Source organism: Ambystoma mexicanum, chromosome 13, assembly GCF_040938575.1.
Source record: "Ambystoma mexicanum isolate Mex_15411 chromosome 13, UKY_AmexF1_1, whole genome shotgun sequence".
NCBI lineage: Eukaryota > Metazoa > Chordata > Amphibia > Caudata > Ambystomatidae > Ambystoma > Ambystoma mexicanum.
The window spans coordinates 76,400,002-76,420,908 of record NC_090938.1 but is presented as its reverse complement, the minus strand read 5'-3'; the positions used below and the strand labels follow the sequence as shown (position 1 = coordinate 76,420,908).

At 49.8% G+C, this 20,907-nt stretch overlaps 1 protein-coding gene across 2 annotated transcripts in view; it reads right to left on the bottom strand.

Moving 5' to 3' along the window:
- DDX20 (DEAD-box helicase 20) overlaps window positions 1-20,907 on the bottom strand; it is a 440,715-nt gene that overhangs the window by 159,297 nt on the left and 260,511 nt on the right. For both annotated transcript variants that reach the window (XM_069633316.1, XM_069633317.1), the window contains one exon: window positions 17,906-18,011. In XM_069633316.1, the coding sequence (XP_069489417.1) occupies window positions 17,906-18,011 (106 nt within the window). The remainder of the gene's footprint in view (window positions 1-17,905; window positions 18,012-20,907) is intronic.

Here is a 20,907-nt window from a genome sequence, read left to right as displayed (position 1 = left end):
TAGTCAGCTTGTGACCCAACATATGAACCTTTCTTTTACAAACTACTTCTGAGAACTTTGGCAAAGACCTTTCCGTTACTACCATAAATTCTTTATCCGATACAAGACTTTAGCCCATTGACTTTGACCTACCCTATTGCATTGAATTGGCTCTGCTGGTGAACTATTTGCACCATCTAAGAGTAACTAATACTTATTAACCTATGCCTTTTTGCTCCTCCTTCAAAGTAGTTTAAATGCCTCAGTCCCGTACCGTGTAAAGTACTGAGGTATATTTGTGTGCGATCTAGATTGCCTCCTTCTAGTGAATGTTTTATAACGGACCGTGAAATAGATTAATATGTGTTTTACCAAGAAACCTTGAGTATAAGAGTCTGTTTGAATACTTGTGATTGTAGACCTCTGTGTAACCTCGTTACAGTTCACATTCCCCTCTTGAGATAAGCCTGGCTGCTCAGCAAACGCTACCAAAACTGTAGACTTATTCCAAAGGTTGGTTTTGCTTACACCTGTAGTCCTAATTGTGTGTACTGGTCCCAAAGGGTACTGCATACAAACTCTGCCTAACAGGTCCCAATAATCCAAGGGGAGAAGTCGTTCCATCCGGAGCTTCTCTGTCGAGGGTAAAAAGTAGGTCAGTACAGCAGCAGGGATTCACCAGAAAATTCAAAGGTCCAGGAGATTGCAGCAAGCTTCGTTCGGGTTTTTCTCCCAGTGGTCGCCACTGCCTGTAGTCCCAAAGCCCTAGCCTTTTAGGCAAGTTTCTTCCATTCATGCACAGCCTAGGCTGTCAATCACACGGCAGGGTGGCTGTCCTAAAAGGACAGCCAGCCAATCAGGACTACTTGCATTCAGGCATTCCTAGAGACAAAGAACAGGGGAGTTTTGGGACCCCTTCCTCACATCCTGTTCTTCCAGACACACTGGAGCCAGGGCTGGGCTTCTGTGCGGAAGCCCGCCAAAGGCAAGGCAAACAAAGGGCTCAAACCTGTCTCAATGCACAAAGTAAAACCCAAAAAAGACCTCACAAAAAGAAAATGGTGAAAAAAGAAGACGGGGGCAATTTTTACAAAATGGTCACCGAAGGGTTCAGCCTGTGGTAGAAAAAAGTAAACCACTGCCACCAGCCATTCAAAGTGGTGAGGGTAACAAAAATGTTACATGGGAGGCTAAGGGGCTACTAGGCAACCCCACAGCACTCCACATGCGATGGTGTGCGCTTGACCTACAAAGAGAAAAGTTAAGTAAAGTCAATTTCAGTTTACTGTTCTTGGGAACTGTAGTTCACTCAAGAAAAGGTATTTAAACCTTATGAGAAATCTAAATGATTTCTCAGTGACGCTGCACTGAAGGTGCTGTGTGTCACCATAGAAAAAGCAGATGCCTATGGAGTTTGTCAGAAACAGTGAAAACACAAAATACAAATCCGGTAAAAACACATGCGAGTGTGAGAAAAAGGACTCGCTTCCGGGCTAAAATTTAAAAGTCTCAAGTCCAGCAAAAGAGCTTGGGGTCTCTAAGAATGAAGGGAATTGGCCCAGAAATGAAAATTCTCCCAAACGCTTGACAAAGAACCTCAACGCTGGATTTAAACATGCTCGGGACTCCATTTTGTGAGCCTACAGAAAGAAAGGGCTTCCCTGGAGATAAAGTGGCTGCTACTCATGCATCCACCGCTTTAAAAGTACACAGCCACATAACAGAACCAATATAACTGATGGAGTCTGCATACCGAACGAGGGTGACTGAGTGGCCTATTGGCGGTACCCCAACGAGATTGGGATGCAACTCACTGGGGGAAACAATGGTTGGCCATCAAAAGGATAAGGAAGAAGTTGAGGACTAAAAAAAAATTAAAAAAAAATGTCATCTTAAATTCATTGGCATAAGTAAAAGTAAAAGGATTTACAAACGAATATAAGTGAAAGGGTTTAATAACCTAGTGAGTTACAGGCAAGAATTGGGACATCAACAGAGGAATGGGCATGTAGACTAGTTACCATTAACGTGTAATAACACAATCCAGCGCAGTTAAAGGCTGCGGTGTGGAGTGGCGCTGGTGTGCAGGAGACACTGCCCGACTATACGTAGCATGCTTCGCTATGTCCACTCTTCGGTACCTATAAGAACCGAGGTACGGCGGACCCCTCTGCGGCAAAGCCCTCACAGGACAAGGCTGCAGTGTTGAGCAACGCTGGTGTTTGGCAGTGATGGGGTGTTTGGATGACCTCATCTGCCTGTCTGCAGCCGCCAGGTAAGGTGGTATGGGGAGAGTAAGCTTGCTACACTCCACGCAACACCCCTGAACTGGTGCCTCTTCTCACTCACCCTTGCACATATGTTTTCCCCCGCGTCCTATACTCGCACCACCCACCTCCCCGCTTACTTGCGCTCCCTCGCATCTTTTGCTGCGCTCACTCCATCGCAACTTAGGCCATGTGCACCCCTGCGCATTGTTAGGTCATGTGCATGCTCTACTTGGCTGTGTGCACCCTCCTTCCTCAGGCGCTGCGTCCCCCCGCACCCTCCACTGGTCTTTCCCTCCCATCTTCCTAGCGCCCTCCCCTGATCTTTTGAGATTGTTCTGGACATTTTGATCTCCACAGTTGTTGGCTTACATTGCATTGCCTGCATTGCTGCTTTGTTCATTCTTTACTTCCAGGTTCCTTTGTTGATTGTTCTGTCTAGTCGTTTCTGGTCTCCAGGGTCGTTTGCTTATACTGTACTGCATGCATCCCTGCTGTGTTCATTCCTTACTGCTAGGTTCCTTTGGCGATTGACTTGTCTATGCACTGCATCTGATTTTCTGTCAGTTCTGTCCTCTGTGTGCCCCTCTCCTTCCGTGTCCCCCTAGTGTTTCCACCCCACCTACGTGCTTCCCATCGCAACCCCCTCCCTGCTTGGACTCCCTCCTCCTCTCTGCACCCTCTATGGTGCTTTCTGTCTCACCCATCTACTTCTCCATTGACTATCCTATCCCTCTCACTAAGTCTGGCAGGAAGAAGCTCAAAAGGGACATCCTTATCCTAGACTCAATTTGGGCAGCCCCCTGCCCAGCAGCCCCCGCTTCCAAGGACCCTAAGGCAAAGGACAGCCCCAAAGAGGCAGCCCTGGAGGGTCTGCGGGGAAGAAACCAGCCACTCACAAACCAAGCCCAATCTACCAACTACCTACAATCACTCACTGACACACAACCTTACAGACCCACTGCGCCCCATCACATAGATGTGTTCTCCACACTGAACTCAAGTGAAGGGAGCAAAGGTATTACCACCTGAATCGCAGAGCCGTGCCAAACTCCTACCGCTCCCCCCTAACAGCTAAAACTGCCCTGCTGCAACCGCATTCAAGGAGGTGGTTGCAGTGGCATAATCAACCCACGAACAAGAAGCAGAAACCGTCTGCGAAACCTGCCGTCAACCAGAACCAACGGATAAAGTAGGACCTATTCCCACACATCCACACTTGCACCGATTACCACCTTAGCATTATTCACCTCACCATACCACACTTCCACCAGAAAGAATCTCACCAACCACTCTACCGGCACTGGGGAATCCACTGTGAAAGCTAAATCTTAAAAACTGATTGTGTCGTGAAGCCTAGGTCTCTCTCACTATTTAGGAGTCTCAATTGCGAGTATGTTCATTTTTGCCACTTTGATACATAAGCCCAACTAGCTAGGAGTCTCAAATCTAGGTACGATTAGATCTGGCATTTTGTGAAACATCGGCCTCTCACACTGCCCAATGTGAACGGGGAGGAAGGGTGGGTGCATGTGAATCGAAGCAGATACAATCATCAGAAATGCTGTTATGGTAAGTAATGCATGTGTTCTGATGCTTGTTAATCTGCTTAGAATCACATGCTTTGCATAGATTATCGAACAGTACCCGGAGTTGGAGGTGGGATGTGAGAAGGAACAGTAGTGAAAGAAAGTCTTAGTACTGCTTGTCCCACTTGAGATTCAGACCTAGAGCGAGTGTCTAGGCAATAGTGTTTTGTAAAGGTGTGTATAGAACTCCAGGTTGCCACTTTGCAAATGGACGAGAGGAACATTTGCAATTAATGCTATGTAAGCCCCATTTCCCAGAGTAGAGTGTACTCTAGGCTTGAAGGGCAGTGCACTCTTGGCATGTTTGTAGCAGAGTGTGATGCAGTTGACAATCCATTTAGAGATAGATGATTTAGAGACAGGGTCCCCTTCTCTACCAACTGCCACTGAAACGAAAAACTGGTTGGTTTTCCTTGGTGGTTTAGTTCTTTCCAGATAGTACATGACTGCCCTGCACAAATCTAGTGTGTGTAGCCTTTTTTCTGCCACGTTGGTAGGGTTCTGGAAGAATGTAGGCAGTTCTATAGACTGGTTCACATGGAACTTTGAGATGAATTTAGGCGCAAACCTTGGGTGAGTGCGCAGAACTACCATCTCTGAATTGTGACAGAAGGGTCTCGAATAGAAAAGGCTTTTTGTTCACCAACCTTTCCTTATAGAAGTGACTGCCGCTAGGAAGGCGGTCTTGCAAGTGAGTGCTTTGAGGCTTGCTTTGTGGATAGGTTCAAAGGGAGACCCCATAAGACTGGTTAACACCACATTAAGTTCCCATCCAGGAGCTGGGTTGGAAATGGGAGGATACATTCTCTTAACCCCTTCCATAAAAGCTTTAATCACCAATATCTTCCACCAAGACACTTTCTGCTGGGACGTAGTGTAGGCTGAAAGTGCAGCTAGGTGAACCTTTAGGGAAGTGAATACAAGACCCGAGTCCAGCAGGAGAGTCAGGTATAACACAATATGTGTAGGGGAACATTCAATGGGATTGATGTCCTTGATATTACACCATATGACAAAGCCTTTCCATTTATTGGAGTAGCAATGTCTGGTGTTTGGTTTCCTTGACTCTCTGAGGAAGCTGGAGACGGCCAAAGATTTCAGGAGCCAGGCCGCTAAGTTGAGAGTTTGCGGGCATGTGTAGAGCGTTTCCCCCCTGTTCTGACAAATGTTGTAAAGGCAAGGCAGCTTCATTGGGGGAAATGGACATCTCCATCAGATGGGAGAACCAGGGCTGGCATGCCCATAATGGGGCCATCAAAATCATGGTCACTGGTTCCTGGTGCATCTTGTGCACAATCTTGAGTAGGGGAGATTTGGGGGGGGGGGGGGTGAGGGTGGAGCGTAAACAAATCTCCCTGACCATGTTATCCAGAGACCGTTCCCCTTGGACCGGTTCTGACGGTACCTGGAGGCGTAATCTGGGCATTGTGAGTTCTCCAGAGTTGTGAACAAGTCGATCTCTGGGAAACGCCCTCTATGCAGGTGCTAGCAAAACTGTCATAAACAAAATGCAAATACTTCAGAACAACGCTCTTGGAGCAGCTCTGGACATACCCCGTAGAGCCCACATCTCTAACATCAGAAAAGGCCAGCATTGGTTAAAAATCAGTGATAGAGTTCTTCTTAAGACACTATCCCTCACCCACAAAGGCCTGAATAACAATGTGCCCACATATATCTCGGCCAGACTGACAAGAAAATCCTCCACTCAACACATTAGAGCTTCTAACCACTTTCTGCTTGAAACACCCAGATTCAGACTATCCAAAGCGGGTGGGGCAAGCTTCCCGGTTAGAGCTGCTCACGCCTGGAATGCACTGCCGACCGCACTGAGAGCCAACCTACCCTACACCAGATTTAGATGCAAAGTGAAAAGTTGGCTTTGGACCAATGACGACCTACAATTGCGCTAGGCCAGGACCTATTAGAATTTTTAACCGCCTGCTACCTCTGTTACCTGACATTAGACTATACTAAACTAGTAACCTGTACTTCACTTATCCTGTACCTAATGCATTCTGTATACCGGCTCTGTAATTTCTTCATGTACTGCATTCCCTGTATGTACTCCATGTATGCAACCTAAGCTCAAGTATTCTTATGACTGCTGCGCCCGGCTACCCCTGGGTTTTGTGTGCATTATCAAATAAACAATACAATACAATACAAACCCCATTCTGCGAAAACATTGGAGACAATGTCTTCGTGTAGTTGCCATTCGTACTCTAAGGGCACTGGGAAGTCTCGGCTGAGCACGTCTGCCAGAAGATTGAGTTCCCCTGGAATGTGTCGAGACAATAGAAACATCTTCTGTTTGAGAGCCCACTTCCAAATGTTCGAAGATAGTTTGGACAGCCCTGGAGAATGAGTGCCCCCCTGCTTGTTCAGGTAGTACATGGCTGTGGTGCTGTCGTCTGTGAGGACCAGTACTGTCTTTCCCTTTAGCTGGGGCTTTGAACACTGCTAGTAGCTCCAACAGGTGTATGTGGTTGGAAGCTACGGCTGGGGGCCAAACCCTATGAACTGTCTGTTGAAGGTGAGCCCACCAACCAGTGTGGGATGCGTCCGTCGTGATAGTGGCTTCTACTGCGGGGGTGAATGTTTTTCCCTTCAAGAGGTTTTCCCTCAACCACCACATCAGAGAGAGAGAACGAGGGCTACCGAGACAACCACTAGATCATCCCATTATCCGCTGGACTGACACCATTGGCTGTTTAGTCAGTCTTGCATGGGGTGCATGCGCAAAAGCGTGTGAGGAACCACGAAAATGCAGGATGCCATCATAACTAGCAGTCGCATTGCCTTGCGTACAGTCTCCTCGCAACCGGGTACATACTGAGGGATTTGAAACATGTTTTGATCCCTATCGTTGGAGGGAAGACGAGCCCGTCTTCTGTCCGAATAAGAGCCCCTAGAACTGTTTGACTTGACTGGGGTCGAGGATGGATTTCTTCTAGTTTATGGAGAACCCCAGACTGAATAAAAGGTCGACTGTCCTTTGAGTATTTGCTAGGCATGTTTCGTAGGAGTCCACCTGTTATGAGCCAATCGTCGAGGTAAGGATAAACTGGGATGGATTGCCTGCACAAGTGAGCCGCTGCCACTACCTTTGTAAATACTCTTGGGGCTGAAGCAATGCCGAAGGGAAGGACCTTGAACTGATAGTGCTTGCCCTCTATGATGAACCTTAGGTACTCTGTGTGCCGGCAACATTGAAATATGAAAGTATGCATCTTTGAGAAGAGGAATTACTTCTTGCAGCGTTGCCATACAAAACTTTTGGTGTTTGACAAGCTTGTTCGCCGGGTGCAAGTCTACCACAGGGCGCATGGTTAGATCCTTTTTGGGTACAAGGAAGTACACTGAATAAATACCCTTGTTTACCTGTGGAACGGGGACGACTTCAATGGCGCCCTTTTCCTGCAGGATCTTGACCTCTTGTAGCAGGATCTGGAGGTGTTCCGGTGTCAGGCGCCTGGATCTTTGGGGTCTGTACCAAGGTGGCCCCTGAACTCTATACAGTACCCATGGGCGATTGTATTGAGCACCCACTGGTCCGATGTGATCCCCTCCCATGCATGCAGGAAAGAGGTTAGTCGTCCCCCGACCGGGGAGGCATGGGAGGGGACCCGGACTTGAAAGTCAATTTTGACTAGAGGCCGGGGATCCACTAGGGGTGGCGTGGCAACCGCTTGCCTCCCCCCGCCGCCCCTGACGTTGTCCTCTGGGAGAGTAAGTAGTGGGGGTGTTAGAACCTTGTCCCGAAGACCAATTGTTCCCTGAGCCATAGTGATTATGGGGAGGTGGGGGCGTTCATAGGATTGGCCGCGAAAGAGGCAGCAAGAACCCCCCCGCCCCCACTCTCTGAAAAGGGCTTTGGGTAATTTGGTTCAAGGACTTCAGGGTCTCATGTTCTTTTTTGGCAGTCTCCAGTGCCTCGTCCACCGTTTTTCCAAACAGATTGTAATCTTCCACAGGTTTGTTAATCAATGATGTCCGAGTCTCGGGTTTAAACCTAGAATTTCTCAGCCAGGCATGGCGCTTTAACAGGGGACCTTGTGCCAGGGAGCAACCAGCTGTTCCAGCAGCATTCAAGGTATTCTTGAGCAGGCTGTGATGAACTTTTTTGCCCTCGTTACGATTGCAAGTAGGCGGGTGCGCACTGGTTCTGCAACCTCCTGCAGATCCTTTTGCAGTAGGATCCACTGGACATCTGAATAACTAGCCAATAGGGTGGTATTATTGGCTATGTACGTGGTGTAAGCCGCAGCAGTGGTTATTCTTTTCCCTAGAGCATATAATCTCTTACACTCCTTGTCTGGTGGCAACTCGCCTGCAGAGAAGGGGACCCCTGCCCTCTTCTTCGTAGTCATGACCACCAGAAAGTCTGGCATAGCATGACCTCTGATATATAAGGGATCATAGGGGATGGTCGGAATAGTTTCTCCACTCTGGAATTAACAGCTCTAGTCTGAAAGGGTGTTAAGAGGGGGGCTATCCGCCCCTTGATGGAATTGAGAAGGGGAATAGCTTGGCTAGCCGTAGATTTCTCTTTTAAAATGTCCTCCACTAAATCAGAGTCAATAACAGCCTCCTGTGTGGTTATCTGGAAGTGCTATGCCGCCTTCCTGAGAATGGCATTAAACGCCATTTGGTCGTCCACAGGAGAAGCCTGAAGAACGGGTGGAGAGTCAAGGACAATGGCATCCTGGTCCAGGGTTGGTGACTGTGATAGCCATGGTGGGTTCTCACCAACAGGTTGGTCATCTCCCCAATTCGGTGCGTCATCACGAGAACATCAAAAAGATCATTCCCCGGTGCATAAAGGCCCGGTGCATAAGGGTCCTGTGGTCAGGAGAAACCTCTTCAGGGTCTGGAAGATCAAAGACCTCCTGGGGGGGGTCTAAGGTCCTCTGATATTTAGTTACTGAAGGTACAACATAAGGGATCTCCTCAAGGCCTTTTTGGGGCAAACCTCTCTGGAAAATCTACTAATTTCTATAGCATACACCCCTCATATGTCTCCCTAGTCCATTTAGATGACCCAGAAGTGTCTGAGAATGGCATTAAACACCATTTGGTCGTCCACAGGAGAAGCCTGAAGAACGGGTGGAGAGTCAAGGCCATAGAATCCTCTAGAGGATCCTGTAGTCTAGATCCTGTAGTCTAGAATCCTTGCGTTTACCAGGCGCCGAGACAATTTGCGCTAGGTTTTCGCTGATGCTTGGCGATACGGATTGGTATTTAAGCTGAGAGGGCGGCTGCGTCAATATTTTCATCGCGACCAAAGTTTTCTTAATCATCGGCGCGCTCTTAAAAAGGTGCGCCGACGTGGGATTTGGTGCTGGCGCCTGTAGTTACAGAATGCCTGGACGCATGCCGCTGACATGGTTGCAGGGAGGGCTGCAGATCCTGGAAATTGGCGGGTGTCGTCGAGGCCCCCCGACGCACCCGTAAACGCCTTGGACTGTTTCGAATGATAGGCCACAACGGTATATGATATGATATATTTTATTTATATCGCGCTCATACGCAGGTGTTTCAGAGCGCGACCAGGCAAAGGGAGGGGAACAGTGGAGGGAACAAAACACAACGATCTTACTAGGTCCAGTGACATTAAGAACGCACAAGTGCATGTGGAAGGGAAATAGGGGGAAAGTGCATGGGAGGGGGGAGAAATTGGGAAGTGCAGAACATAAGAGAGGACAAGATAAATAATAAGTAGATAAATAAAAACTGATCAATACAGTGGTAGTGCAGCCCGTTAGGACCAAGTGCAAGGTTAGTCAGATAGGGAGTATCTGATCAGTGCAAATAGTGGGGGAGGCCTGTATGGGTACAGATACAGGCCCCAGTGAAGGGGTGGCCAGGGTGGCAGGGTGAGCACGTACCTGGGCCCAAAGGGCAGAGGGTGGCCAGGTGCAGCATTGCTGAGAGAGAAAGCAGATCAGCAGGAGAGAGGAGGGGCAAAGGCAGAGGCGAAGAGGAAGGTCTTGAGGAGCTTCCGGAACCGTAGATGGTTCTCCTCAAGTTTCAAGGTGGCAGGTAGGCAGTTCCAGAGGGAGGACCCCGCATAAGAAAGATGTACCAACAGCTTGTTTCTTAGAAAAACTACTGACCCTGAGGGAGTTGGAGGTGGAGGAGCGAAGGGCTCTAGAGGGGAGATATTTACGGAGGGATAATTGAAGGTAATGTGGACCCAGACCCCAGAAAGCCTTGTGGACGAGGCAAAGGGTTTTAAATGTAATCCTTGCAGCCACAGGGAGCCAATGAAGGGATTTCAGAGCTGGAGAGATATAATCCCAGGGTTTGAGGCCAAGGACAAGTCTTGCAGTCCTGTTCTGGATTAGTTGTAAAGGGCAGAGAGTGGAGGCAGGTAGATTTAGAAAGAGGCTGTTACAGTAGTCCAACTTGGAGAGAATCAGAGCTTGGCAGACAAAGAGCTTCTGAGGGAAGGAGAGGAAAGGTTGAGTGCCTTTAAGGAGGTGCAGTAAGAAGTGACTTTTTGGAGACATCAGAGATGTGTGCAGAGAAGGTAAGTGTGGAGTTAAAGATGACCCCAAGGTTCTTAGCTTCGCTGGTGGGGGCAGACGGAGGGCCAAGGGAGGCCGGTCAGAGAGTGAGGGGAAAGGATGGAGGGGGTGTACCAATGAGGAGGATCTCAGTCTTGTTTGGCGTTTAACCAGACCATTTGTGGCACACCAATTTTAAATGGCAATTAGGCAGTCAGAGATGAGGGAAGGAGAGGAGGTGGCCGAGGGAAGCCTGAAAATTAGTTGGGTGTCGTCAGCATAGCACTGTAAATTTGAGCAGAAAATGGAAATGCAGTAGGTGAGAGTTGCCAGGTATTGATTGAAAAGCCAGGGTGAGAGGTTAGACCCCTGGGGAACACCGCAAGTAGAGAGTGAGGTAGAGGATAGGAAGGACCCAAGTTGCACCTGGAAGGGTCGATCAGAGAGAAAAGAGGTCAGCCAGGCCAGAGCCTGATCGGTGATACCCAGGTTGTCAGACAATATAGCAGGGTGGTATGGTTGACCGTGTTGAAAGTACCTGTACCAGGCGTTCTGTGTTTAGTCCGATGTGATGTGGATGTCTCCTGGTCACCGGGGTGTAACCTCACCATAGCAGGACTTGCGTTGTGCCTATTGGGGACGGACATCTTGGACCGAGCATTGTCCGTTGTCAGGTCAATGGCATCCGAGCCATGGTCGTCGCTATGGGCTTCTTCGCTTTCGGCGGCTGTGGCGGCGGGGGAGCTACCCTCGGCTGCGACATTGCATAGGCCGACCACCATTTTACACAATGCTCCCTTACGGTCTTAGGATGAAGGAGCTTAGAGTGCCAACAGGACGCTTCAGCATGGTTGAGGGGGAAGACATTTGTTGCACCGAGGGTGCTAGTCTTTCCAGGGAAATGTTCCCTTACAGGAAGGACATTTAAAATGAGTCTTGTCCATAGCGCAAGGTAACAGAAGGAACAAGTTACTTACCTGTAACTGTTCTCCAGCATGGGTCTGGCATGGATTCACATGCTCCCAATATTCCCAGTGGTCAACCTGGGAATCCTCGATAAAGAAAGAAAAAAATGTGTCAGTTTAATTTCTGAACTGTCTTTCTCCTAGCAACCAATCACTGGTCTCTGGGTCATACTGCCCCCAGCCAATGACTGCCCGCTAGCCAAGTCCCTCCTCTGGCAGCCAATCTACAGATTTGGAAGCACGTAAAGTAGCAGTAGGACTAAAGAGCCACAGAGGGGTAGGCGTGAGTGTGCGCATGTGAATCCATGCCAGACCTATGCTGGAGAACAACAGTTACAGATAAGTAACTTGTTCCTTCTCCAGCATGGGGTCTGGCATGGATTCACAAGCTAATGAATGAATACATAGCAGTACACACATGCACAACCACGGGAGGCAGAAAAAGCTCAACATAAGCATCTCTTACCTCCTCAACAAGCTCACCTTCTAGCAAACAGGTTGCGCAGCACTGCTTGGCCGACTTTGTACTCCTCACTGGAATCCCAGTCGACGCAGTAGAATCTCGTGAAGGTGTGCGTCCACCTCCATGTAGCAGCCCTGCAGATTTCCAGCAGGGGCACACCAGACAAGAACGCCACAGTTGCAGCGATCGCTCTGGTCGAATGGGCTCTGACGGCCAGGCAATGGTTTGGTTCGCCAACCGCTGACAATGGGTGATGCAGCCGGAGAGCCACCTGGAAATGGAAGCCTTGGAGAGGGCTTCCCCATCGTTCACAGGGCCAAAGTTCACAAACAGTTGACGTCTTCCGGAAACTCTGAGCGGTCCACATAGAACTTCAGCTATCTAGCCACATGCAGTGAGCGCAAAGGCCTCTCAGCCGGCGATGGGAAGAAAACAGGTAACACCAAGGGATCATTGAGATGGAAGTCCGACGGCACCTTGGGCATGAATGAGGGGTGCGTCCGCAGCACCACCCTCGACACGTGGAATGTCAAGAAAGGCGGTTTACAAGAGAGGGCCTGAATCTCTCCCACTTGTCGTGCAGAGGTGATGGCCACAAGAAACGCCGTCTTCCACGATAAATACTCGGCGGTCCCGAATGCATAGGCTCGAACGGAGGGCCCATGAGCCTAGTCAGCACCACATTGAGCTCCCACGCCAGGGCCAGAGCCTTCACCAGCTGCAACAAACGGAAAATCCTTTAACCTCTTAAATGCCACCGACGAGCCGGCTCGTCGGTAAAAACCGCTCCAGGTTGCCACCGACGAGCCGGCTCGTCGGTGGCACTTAAGGGGTTAATGACGGGGGAAATGTTGGGCGGGTACCGTGATTTTTAAAAAAAACCCGTGGCACTGGGGGGGGGGGGGGGGGGCGGCAACAATGGCACTTAAAGGGTTAATGAATTCCTTAACCAGGCGTTGTGACCACAATGACGATCACCCCAGAGTTCTGGTGTAGCGGGAGATAGCCGCCAGATGAACCTTGATGGAAGCATGGGCCAACCCTGCCTTTACCAGCGACAGGAAATGCGGCAGCACCTGTGGGGCCGTAATACGTGGAGGGTCGAGTTTCTGTGCACACCACCAGACAGCAAACCTCTTCCACTTATGGCCGTAGCATTTCAGTGTAGACGAAGCCCTGGCCTTGGCAAGCACCTCCTTGCAGTCCGCCGGGAGATTGTATCCACCAAACTCTAGCGCTGCAGGAGCCAGGCCTGCAGGTTCAGCGAACGTGGGTCATGGTGCAGAATCGTGCCTCCTTCCCTGGCGAGATGTGCATCCGCCAGAAGCTTAACTGGAGGGGAAGCCGACATGTCCGGGTACCATATCTGCCTCGGCCATGCCGGTGCGATGAGGATCATCCTGCACCGGGACCGTCTGAGTTGATTGATGAGTCGCAGAAGCAACGGCAACAGGGGGGAAACGCATAGAGGAACAGGCCGTCCCATGGGAAGGAGAATGCATCCCCCATGGTCCCCGGCTGGGGCAACCTGCTGGCGAACCTCCGGCACTTGGTTGCCGTCGCAAACAGATCGATCTGGGGATTGCCCCATTGTCGAAACAGTAGGTCCACCTAATATTGTCGAAGCTCCCACTCGTGGCAAGAGCGCAGCTCCCTGCTGAGTGAGTCGGCGACAGTGTTCTTCACTCCTGCCAGATGAAAGGGTACCAGGAACATCCTCTGGGCGACGGCCCAGTGCCATAGATCCTGAGCTTCCTTGGAGAGGGCCGGGGATCTGGTGCCCCCTTGCTTCCGGATGTAGAACATCGTGGTGGTGTTGTCGGTGAAGACCCACACCACCTTGCCCTTGAGGGATGGAAGAAAAGATTTGAGACCCCAAAACACTGCCCGGAGCTCCAGGACGTTGATGTGCAACAATGTCTCCTCTGGTAGCCAAAGGTCTCTTGCGTGGAGATCTCTGGTATGCACGCCCCAACCCTCCAGGGAGGCGTCCGTTATCACCGTCTCTGGGGTCTGGAGTCTGTGCCCGCCGCTAGATGCGGACGCCCCACCACCGAATCGCTCGACGGAATGTTTTGTTGAAGAAGATCTTGTCCTTGAAGCTTCCCGATACTTGGATCCAACGGGCATCGAGGAACTCCTACACCGGCTGCATCCGCAGCCTGCACAGCCGAACGAGGCGGATGCATAATGACATCATGCCGAGCAGGGACTGGATGGACCTCACCCAGGCAATTTCCATGGTCAACAGCCGTTGTACCTTGCCCAGGATGGCCTTTATCCTGTACTCCAACGGCGAAGCCAGGCGCGACACTTGAGCCCGGACCCCAGAAACCGGGCGTTCCACGATGGCACCAAGCAGGACTTTGCATAGTTTATCGAGAACCCCAGTTCCGTGAGCAGGTGGACGGTCCTCGCTGTGTGCTCGATGGAGAGTTCCCTTGACTTTGCTCAGATGAGCCAATCGTCCAAGTAGGGGGTAGATGCGGATCCCCTGCAGGCGCAGCCGCCCCGCCACCAGGCACTTGGTGAAGATCCTTGGCGCTGACTTCAAACCGATGGGAAGGTCCTTGAATTGATAGTGCTGCCCCTGGACCACGAAGCGTAGAAACTTTCAATCACCCTTGTGGATGGGGATGTGAAAATAAGCATTCTCCAGGTCCAGCGACGACAGGAAATCCCCTTCCTCTAGTTGTCCCAGCACGTGCTGAAGGGTGACCATCCGAAACTTCTGGGACTTGATGTATTTGTTGAGGCAGTGGAGATCCAGGATAAGCCACCAACCGCCAGTCTTCTTCCTGACGAGGAAGTACTGCGAGTACACTCAGAGCCCCGGCGCCTCTTCGGGACGAGTTCCATCGCGCCCTTTTTCAGCATCGCTCGTACCTCTAGAAGCAGTTGAGGGACATTGTTTTCTTGCCTGGCCACTGGTGGGGTGCAGAAATACTTCCTTTGGAATTCCAGGGTGTGTCCGTAGGCCAGGGTGTCCAGCAACGAACGGTTGTTGGAGATGGACTTCCACATGCAGAAGTTCGCCAGACGGCCTCCCACCAGGGTGCTCGCTTGGAGTCCCGACGTCATGTCCACTACCCTTGTCTGGACGTCCTGACGGAAACTGGTGGCTTTCAGCCAACCTCGGCAACGAAGGCAAACGCTGTTGCCCATCTGGCAGAAGCCGGTGTCGGCGATATCCGTGGCTTCCACGATGGCATGGTCCGATGCCACCTCGCCTTCTTGTGGGATTTCAAGGGCCTTCGCCCTCTTGTCGACTGGGATGAAGTCCCGGAGATGGGTGATCTTAAACCAAAGCTATTGTAGCGGGCCACAATGGCGAGAGCGTTGGCCGCCTTCATGTTCGTTGCCGCCAACGAGATGACCCGTCGTCCCATGGCGTCTAGCTTCTTTCCCTCGCAGTCCGGTGTGGAAGTAGAAGTCAACAGCAGGATTGATAGCACGGTTTTCCTCTTGGCCTCCCGGAGCTGATAAAGGAATCCCTCCTTTTTCCCGGGGTTCAGTTGAAATATCTCCGAGGTCCTAAAGATCATGACATGGAACAAACTGATCTAGTATGGAGAAGCCCTGGGTACCGGCGACGTGCAGTATGTTCCGTCGTTGTAGCCGTCTCCATCGCCATCTCGTCCCGCGGTGGAGGGGTTGGAGGTGAAGGATGGTAGGGTGGAGGCGGATGGACTCTTGTCCCCTTAGGAGGAGAGTCCCCTGATGGCCCAAGCGCCGCGGGATCGCCCGTCAGAGGCACAGGCATCCTTGTCCTCATCTCGAAGCACAGGGTGTGCAGAGCTTGTAGGATGTCTGCCGACATATCTGACAGGAGCAGTTGCGTGGTGTCCTCCGGTTCCTCACTGCCCTGCTGCCTCTTGTCGGTTCGCTCGTCGCTTTCCACGTCCGCCTCGTCGAGGTCCTTCCCGTAGGACTTGGCCTTGACAAATTTCTTGTCAAGCACCGTCTTCAGGCCAGAGAGCTCCTCCTTGGAAGAGATATCCGAGTCTGGCTGGACTACTGTGCCCCCCTCCTCACCCCCTTCTTCTTGGCCAGGGGCGACAGCCTCAGGGAGATGATCGGCATCGTCTTCACAGGAATCTTCTCAATGGGCTGGAAAAACGATTCCCTCCAAGGAGGCAGGGAAACTCTCGTCTTGGGGGTTATCTCCACTGGGATCGCATCCGCGGCCTTCGCCAGGGATGCCACCACTTCCTCAATAGATGCCTTCGCCTGGTGAACCTGGGGCTTCACAACCTTGGGCATCCCTCCGCCACTCCACCTTGGCCTTCACGGTCAGAGTCGACCGGGCTTTCTCCAGAAGCTTACCCTGGTGGTCTGACTTCCTTTTCTTCGCCGAGGCAGAGCGTTGGTTCGTGGTTGACGGCATCAGCGATGCTGCGCTCAGCCTGGCTGCTGGAAAGCCCGTACCAACAGCGCTCCCGGTGCCAGTGGACTCCCAGTGCTTCGCCTTATGTTGGGTCGCCGGAGCACCCTCAAAGGTCTTAGAAGACCGCTCAGACGTCCTCTTGGGAGAAGCATGCTGCCGGGACTCACCCGCCGGAGGGGTCTTCGTCTGCAGCCACTCGGAAAGCCGCTTGCGACGGTCCTTCATGGTGTGTGACACCATGTCCTTGCAGAACGCACAGGCCTCCTCCACGTGCACACGGTCTGAATGTAGGCAATAAAGGCACAGGGAGTGCCCATCGTCCAGGAAGATGTTCTGCAGCCCGCATCCTGGGCAGGTCCTGAACAGAGGCGTTGAGTCGCCTTTATCCTTGGACATGTTCACGCGGTGAAGGCCTCCAAGAATCTTCGGGAATCCCCCAAGAAGTGATCTCGATGAACTTGGACATCTCCGGTAGGACGGACTTGGGCCTCTCCTTGAGTTTGCCCGGATGGTCTGACTTCCTCTTGGCTGAAGATCCTGACCATTGACTGGTGATGGAGGCTGGAGACGTCTAGCATGCCCTGCCCGCCGAGGCGCTCCCGGTGGCAGTGGACTTGCAGTGCTTAGCCTTCTGTTTGACCCCCGGGGGAGGGGTGCCCTCAAAGGACTTAGTAGCCCACTCAGCCTTCTTGGAACCTGGAGAGGAATACTGCTGGGACCCACCCAGAGCATGGGCCTTGGCCTGTAGCCACTCGTTCAGTCGCCTCTGCTGATCCTCCATCGTGCGCAAGGACATCTCCTGGCAAAACGCACAATCCTCCTCCTTGTGCGCCAGATACAGGCAGTAAAGACATTCAGAATGCTTGTTGTTCGAGAAGACATTCTGCGAGCCACAGCTGGAGCTGATCTTGAACAGGGGAGCTGAATCCTCCTTCTCTTCCAACATGGCCCGCGCGGCGTAGGCTTGAGAATCTTCTGGAAACATCCACGAAGAAACTCGACGAAATCCGCCTTTGTGGGGCGCTGAAGAATCCGAAAACGGGCCCCGTTAAATCGGAAGGTTGATCGATAGAGCACAAAGGCCTGATTGACTGAAAAATAGAGCAAACTGTGAAAGAATGTAAAAACGCAGTAAAAATCTCGTGAGCTAAACACGATGACTCCCTAACTTGAACGTGCAGTAAAAATTTGAAAATGGCTGCCAGGGGAGGGGCTTAGGTAGAGGACAGTCATTGGCTGGGGGCAGTATGACCCAGAGCTCAGTGATTGGTTATTAGAAGACAGACAGTTCAGAAATGAAACTAAACTGATTTTTCCTTTACCGATGATTCCCAGCCTGACTGGGAATATTCATGAGCATGTGAATCCATGCCAGACCCCATGCTGGAGAAATGTGATGATATATCACAATGTGGGGATAACTCGGGTGCTCAGAAAGGCGGTGCCTTCAGGACTTTCCTCAATAATTACACAGTTGGGTGCATTGGATTTCATTGGTAGACGTTCCAATGGTGAGAATTACAGATGGTGAAGGGGGGGGGGGGGAGAACAGGAGGTAGTGGAAGGGAATGATAGGCTAAGCAGGCTTGGGATCTCGTAGTGAAGAGCTAATCAGTGACCAAATAAGAAAAAATGTATACAATTGATTTCCAAATAATGAAGAAATGCCATAGGTGGCGAGTAATGTCTGGGCCACGGCAGAAATGTCTGTCCCAGGGTGAGAGAACAATCAGAACACATTACCATAGCGCCCAGCTCTTCCAATACGATGCATGTAGGTCTCCCAGTCCTGGGGTATATCCAGGTTAATCACTAGATTCACTTTTTCGGCATCAATACCACGCGATGTCTGAAAAAAAAGAAAAAAAAAAACAGCAGTCTGATTACACTCCAAGGCCTTGACAAAACTCTCAAAACGGAAGAGCGGCTGAGCAGTCCGGCTTCGACAGGAGGAGGAGGGAGTAGCTTGGTGTGTGTTAGGACAGCTTTTCCGAAGTCCAACTAAGGGCTTAGTAAAGCCATTCAACTGAGACAGTACATCTCTCCACTCTCAGTATAAAGGTTGTACCACATGAGTTCCTGGTAGCGTAGACCGAGTAGCCAGGCTCATCTTAGGAGGGAGAGAGGGCAGTAGAATCAATACAACAAAAAAAAATTGTAATACAAATATGGTCCAGAGAATCACTATGTATTGTATAAATAACTGGTTTATTTAAATACAAGTATGTCCAGATCAATCTTGGGGGAAATAAGTACTGTCACAGATCATAAAAGCACATTATAGAAAAACACAACATTAATGCTTTAGAGTACACAGACCAAAACATAGACCTTATTTACAAAACTAACAGTAGCCTAGGTAAATCAAACCTTTTTATACACATTCAGTATAGGTCACACATATTCTTGGGGAGTAAAAACAAATTGATCACCTTCAGTAATACAAGGGTAACAGACCCTAGAGTTGTACCATGACTCAGCAAGAAATCACTTAGTAAAACCAATGGAACAATATACTTTCCTGAATATTGGAACACTTATTTCGATTAACAGTAAAAACCTATAACTCTGATTCAGAATAAAAGTTATTCTAGGGGATTTGGATCTTGGAGTGTAATGACATGCAATGCTCACAGTAATAACATTTCTGATGGTTGCATCTGCTTAGATTCACATGCTGTGCACATGGTCCGACATCCAGTGGTAACCGCAGAGTATTGCATCTTTTATTTTGAGGATCGAAAGGGGACATCGGCATAGGCGTGTCTGTACCACTATCCCCAGCGTGACATGTAGTGTACCCAAAATCCCTCACGCGCCAAGGTCCCTCCGATTGTATTTTTTCTGCCATGAGGGAGCCCAAGGACCATCGTGAGCGAGTACATAAAAGAGAGAAAGTAGTAAGAAGTCTATGTTCGTTCCATCCAAGCGGGGAGGGAAGGTGGGCGCATGTGAATCTACGCAGATACAACCATCAGAAATGCTATTACGGTGAGTAATGCATGTCTTATGATGCTTGTTAATCTGCTTTGAATCACATGCTGTGCATAGACTATCGAACAGTACGCAGAGTTGGGTTGTGAGAACAATAGTGTTCTGTAAAGGTGTGTACAGAACTCCAGGTTGCCGCTTTGCAAATGGACTCAAAGGGAACTTTTGCAATTAATGCTATGGAAGCCCCAGTGCCTAGAGTATAATGTGCTGTAGGCTTGAAGGGCAGTTATCTCTTAGCAAGAGTGTAAAAGTGTGGTGCAGTTGACTATCCACCTTGGGATTGCTGACTTTCGCTAGCCGCCACTGAAACAAAAAATTGGTTTGTCTTTCTCAGTGGTTTAGTTCTTGCCAAATAAAACATGACTGCCCTGCACACATCTAACGTGTGTAGGCTTCTTTCGGCCATGTTAGAGGGTCTCTGGAAGAAAGTGGGCAGTTCTATTGATTGGTTCATGTGGAACTTGGAAATAGATTTATGCGCAAATGGAGAGGGAGTTCGCAGAACCACCTTATCTGAAGGTAAGTAAGAATAACGAACAAAATTGTAAAATGATTAGACAACCATGCAAACACAATAGTAGATCTGTATGGTCTATAATTAAGTCCAATGATGGCAATTCCGACTGCAATTCTAATACAAACATCTCAGCCGATACTTGGAGGATGTTTTTTGGTAATAGATTTACAATTCCAGAAAGATTTGCACATATCAAATTTGAAATGTTGGCCAGCGATCCCGATATTCTTTTCAATTGGTCCATTGTCGACATTGAATGGGCAATCAATACATTATCGAAATCCTGGGCCCCCGGCCCCAACCAAATCCCTGCATGCCTCTATCAAACCAATGCGAAATTTTGGGCGTCAATCCTCAAAATCAAATTCGATAAGATATTGTTGTCCAGAAAGTTACCAGAGTGTTGGGTATCTGCAATTCTTATCCCTATTCCTAAAAAAGGTGATCCATCTTGCCCAACAAACTATCGGCCCATCTCTCTAACGGATGCTGCAGCAAAAATATTTTCCATTCTGGTGCTCTTTGACTTAGAACTCCATCTGGAATCATCAAAAACCTACTCCAAGTTCCAGATTGGTTTTAGAAACAAATTGAGTACCTCCTTAAACGCAACAATCATGTCCCACCTATTAGCAGGCACGAAGGCAAATGAATTATCCACCATCTACATGGCATCCATTGATATGACTGCCGCCTTCGACATGGTGGTGCGCGATTTGCTGTGGGAAGAGATGTACAAGAATGGTATTCCACCTCATTTAATCAATTGGCTCTCTAAATTTCACCACAACACAACTTATCAGATCCAGATTACGAAAGATGGCGGCCGTCACCAAACTGGTAAAAACATTTTTTGGGACTCAAACAGGGATGTAACTTTGCTGTTATCCTGTTCAATTTGTATCTAAGTGATTTATTTATTTTATTTATTTATTTAAATTTGTATAGCGCGCAAGCAGCCCAGGGGCATTGAGGCGCTGTTACTTGCATGAGCTTAGTTACAGGCATGGTATCAGTAAGAGGCATATTACAGATAGGAACAAGCAAGGTTATCATTACAGCTTATGCGGTTGGTCAATACAACTTAAGCAGTGGGTCCTATGGTTGGTATTCATGCTGCTGCGAGGGACCTTATGAGAAGAGGGTGGTTTTCAATGCTTTGCGGAAGGCTAGGAGGGAGGGCTCACTGCGGATGGTGGGAGGTAGGGCATTCCAGTGAGTGGGTGCGAGATAG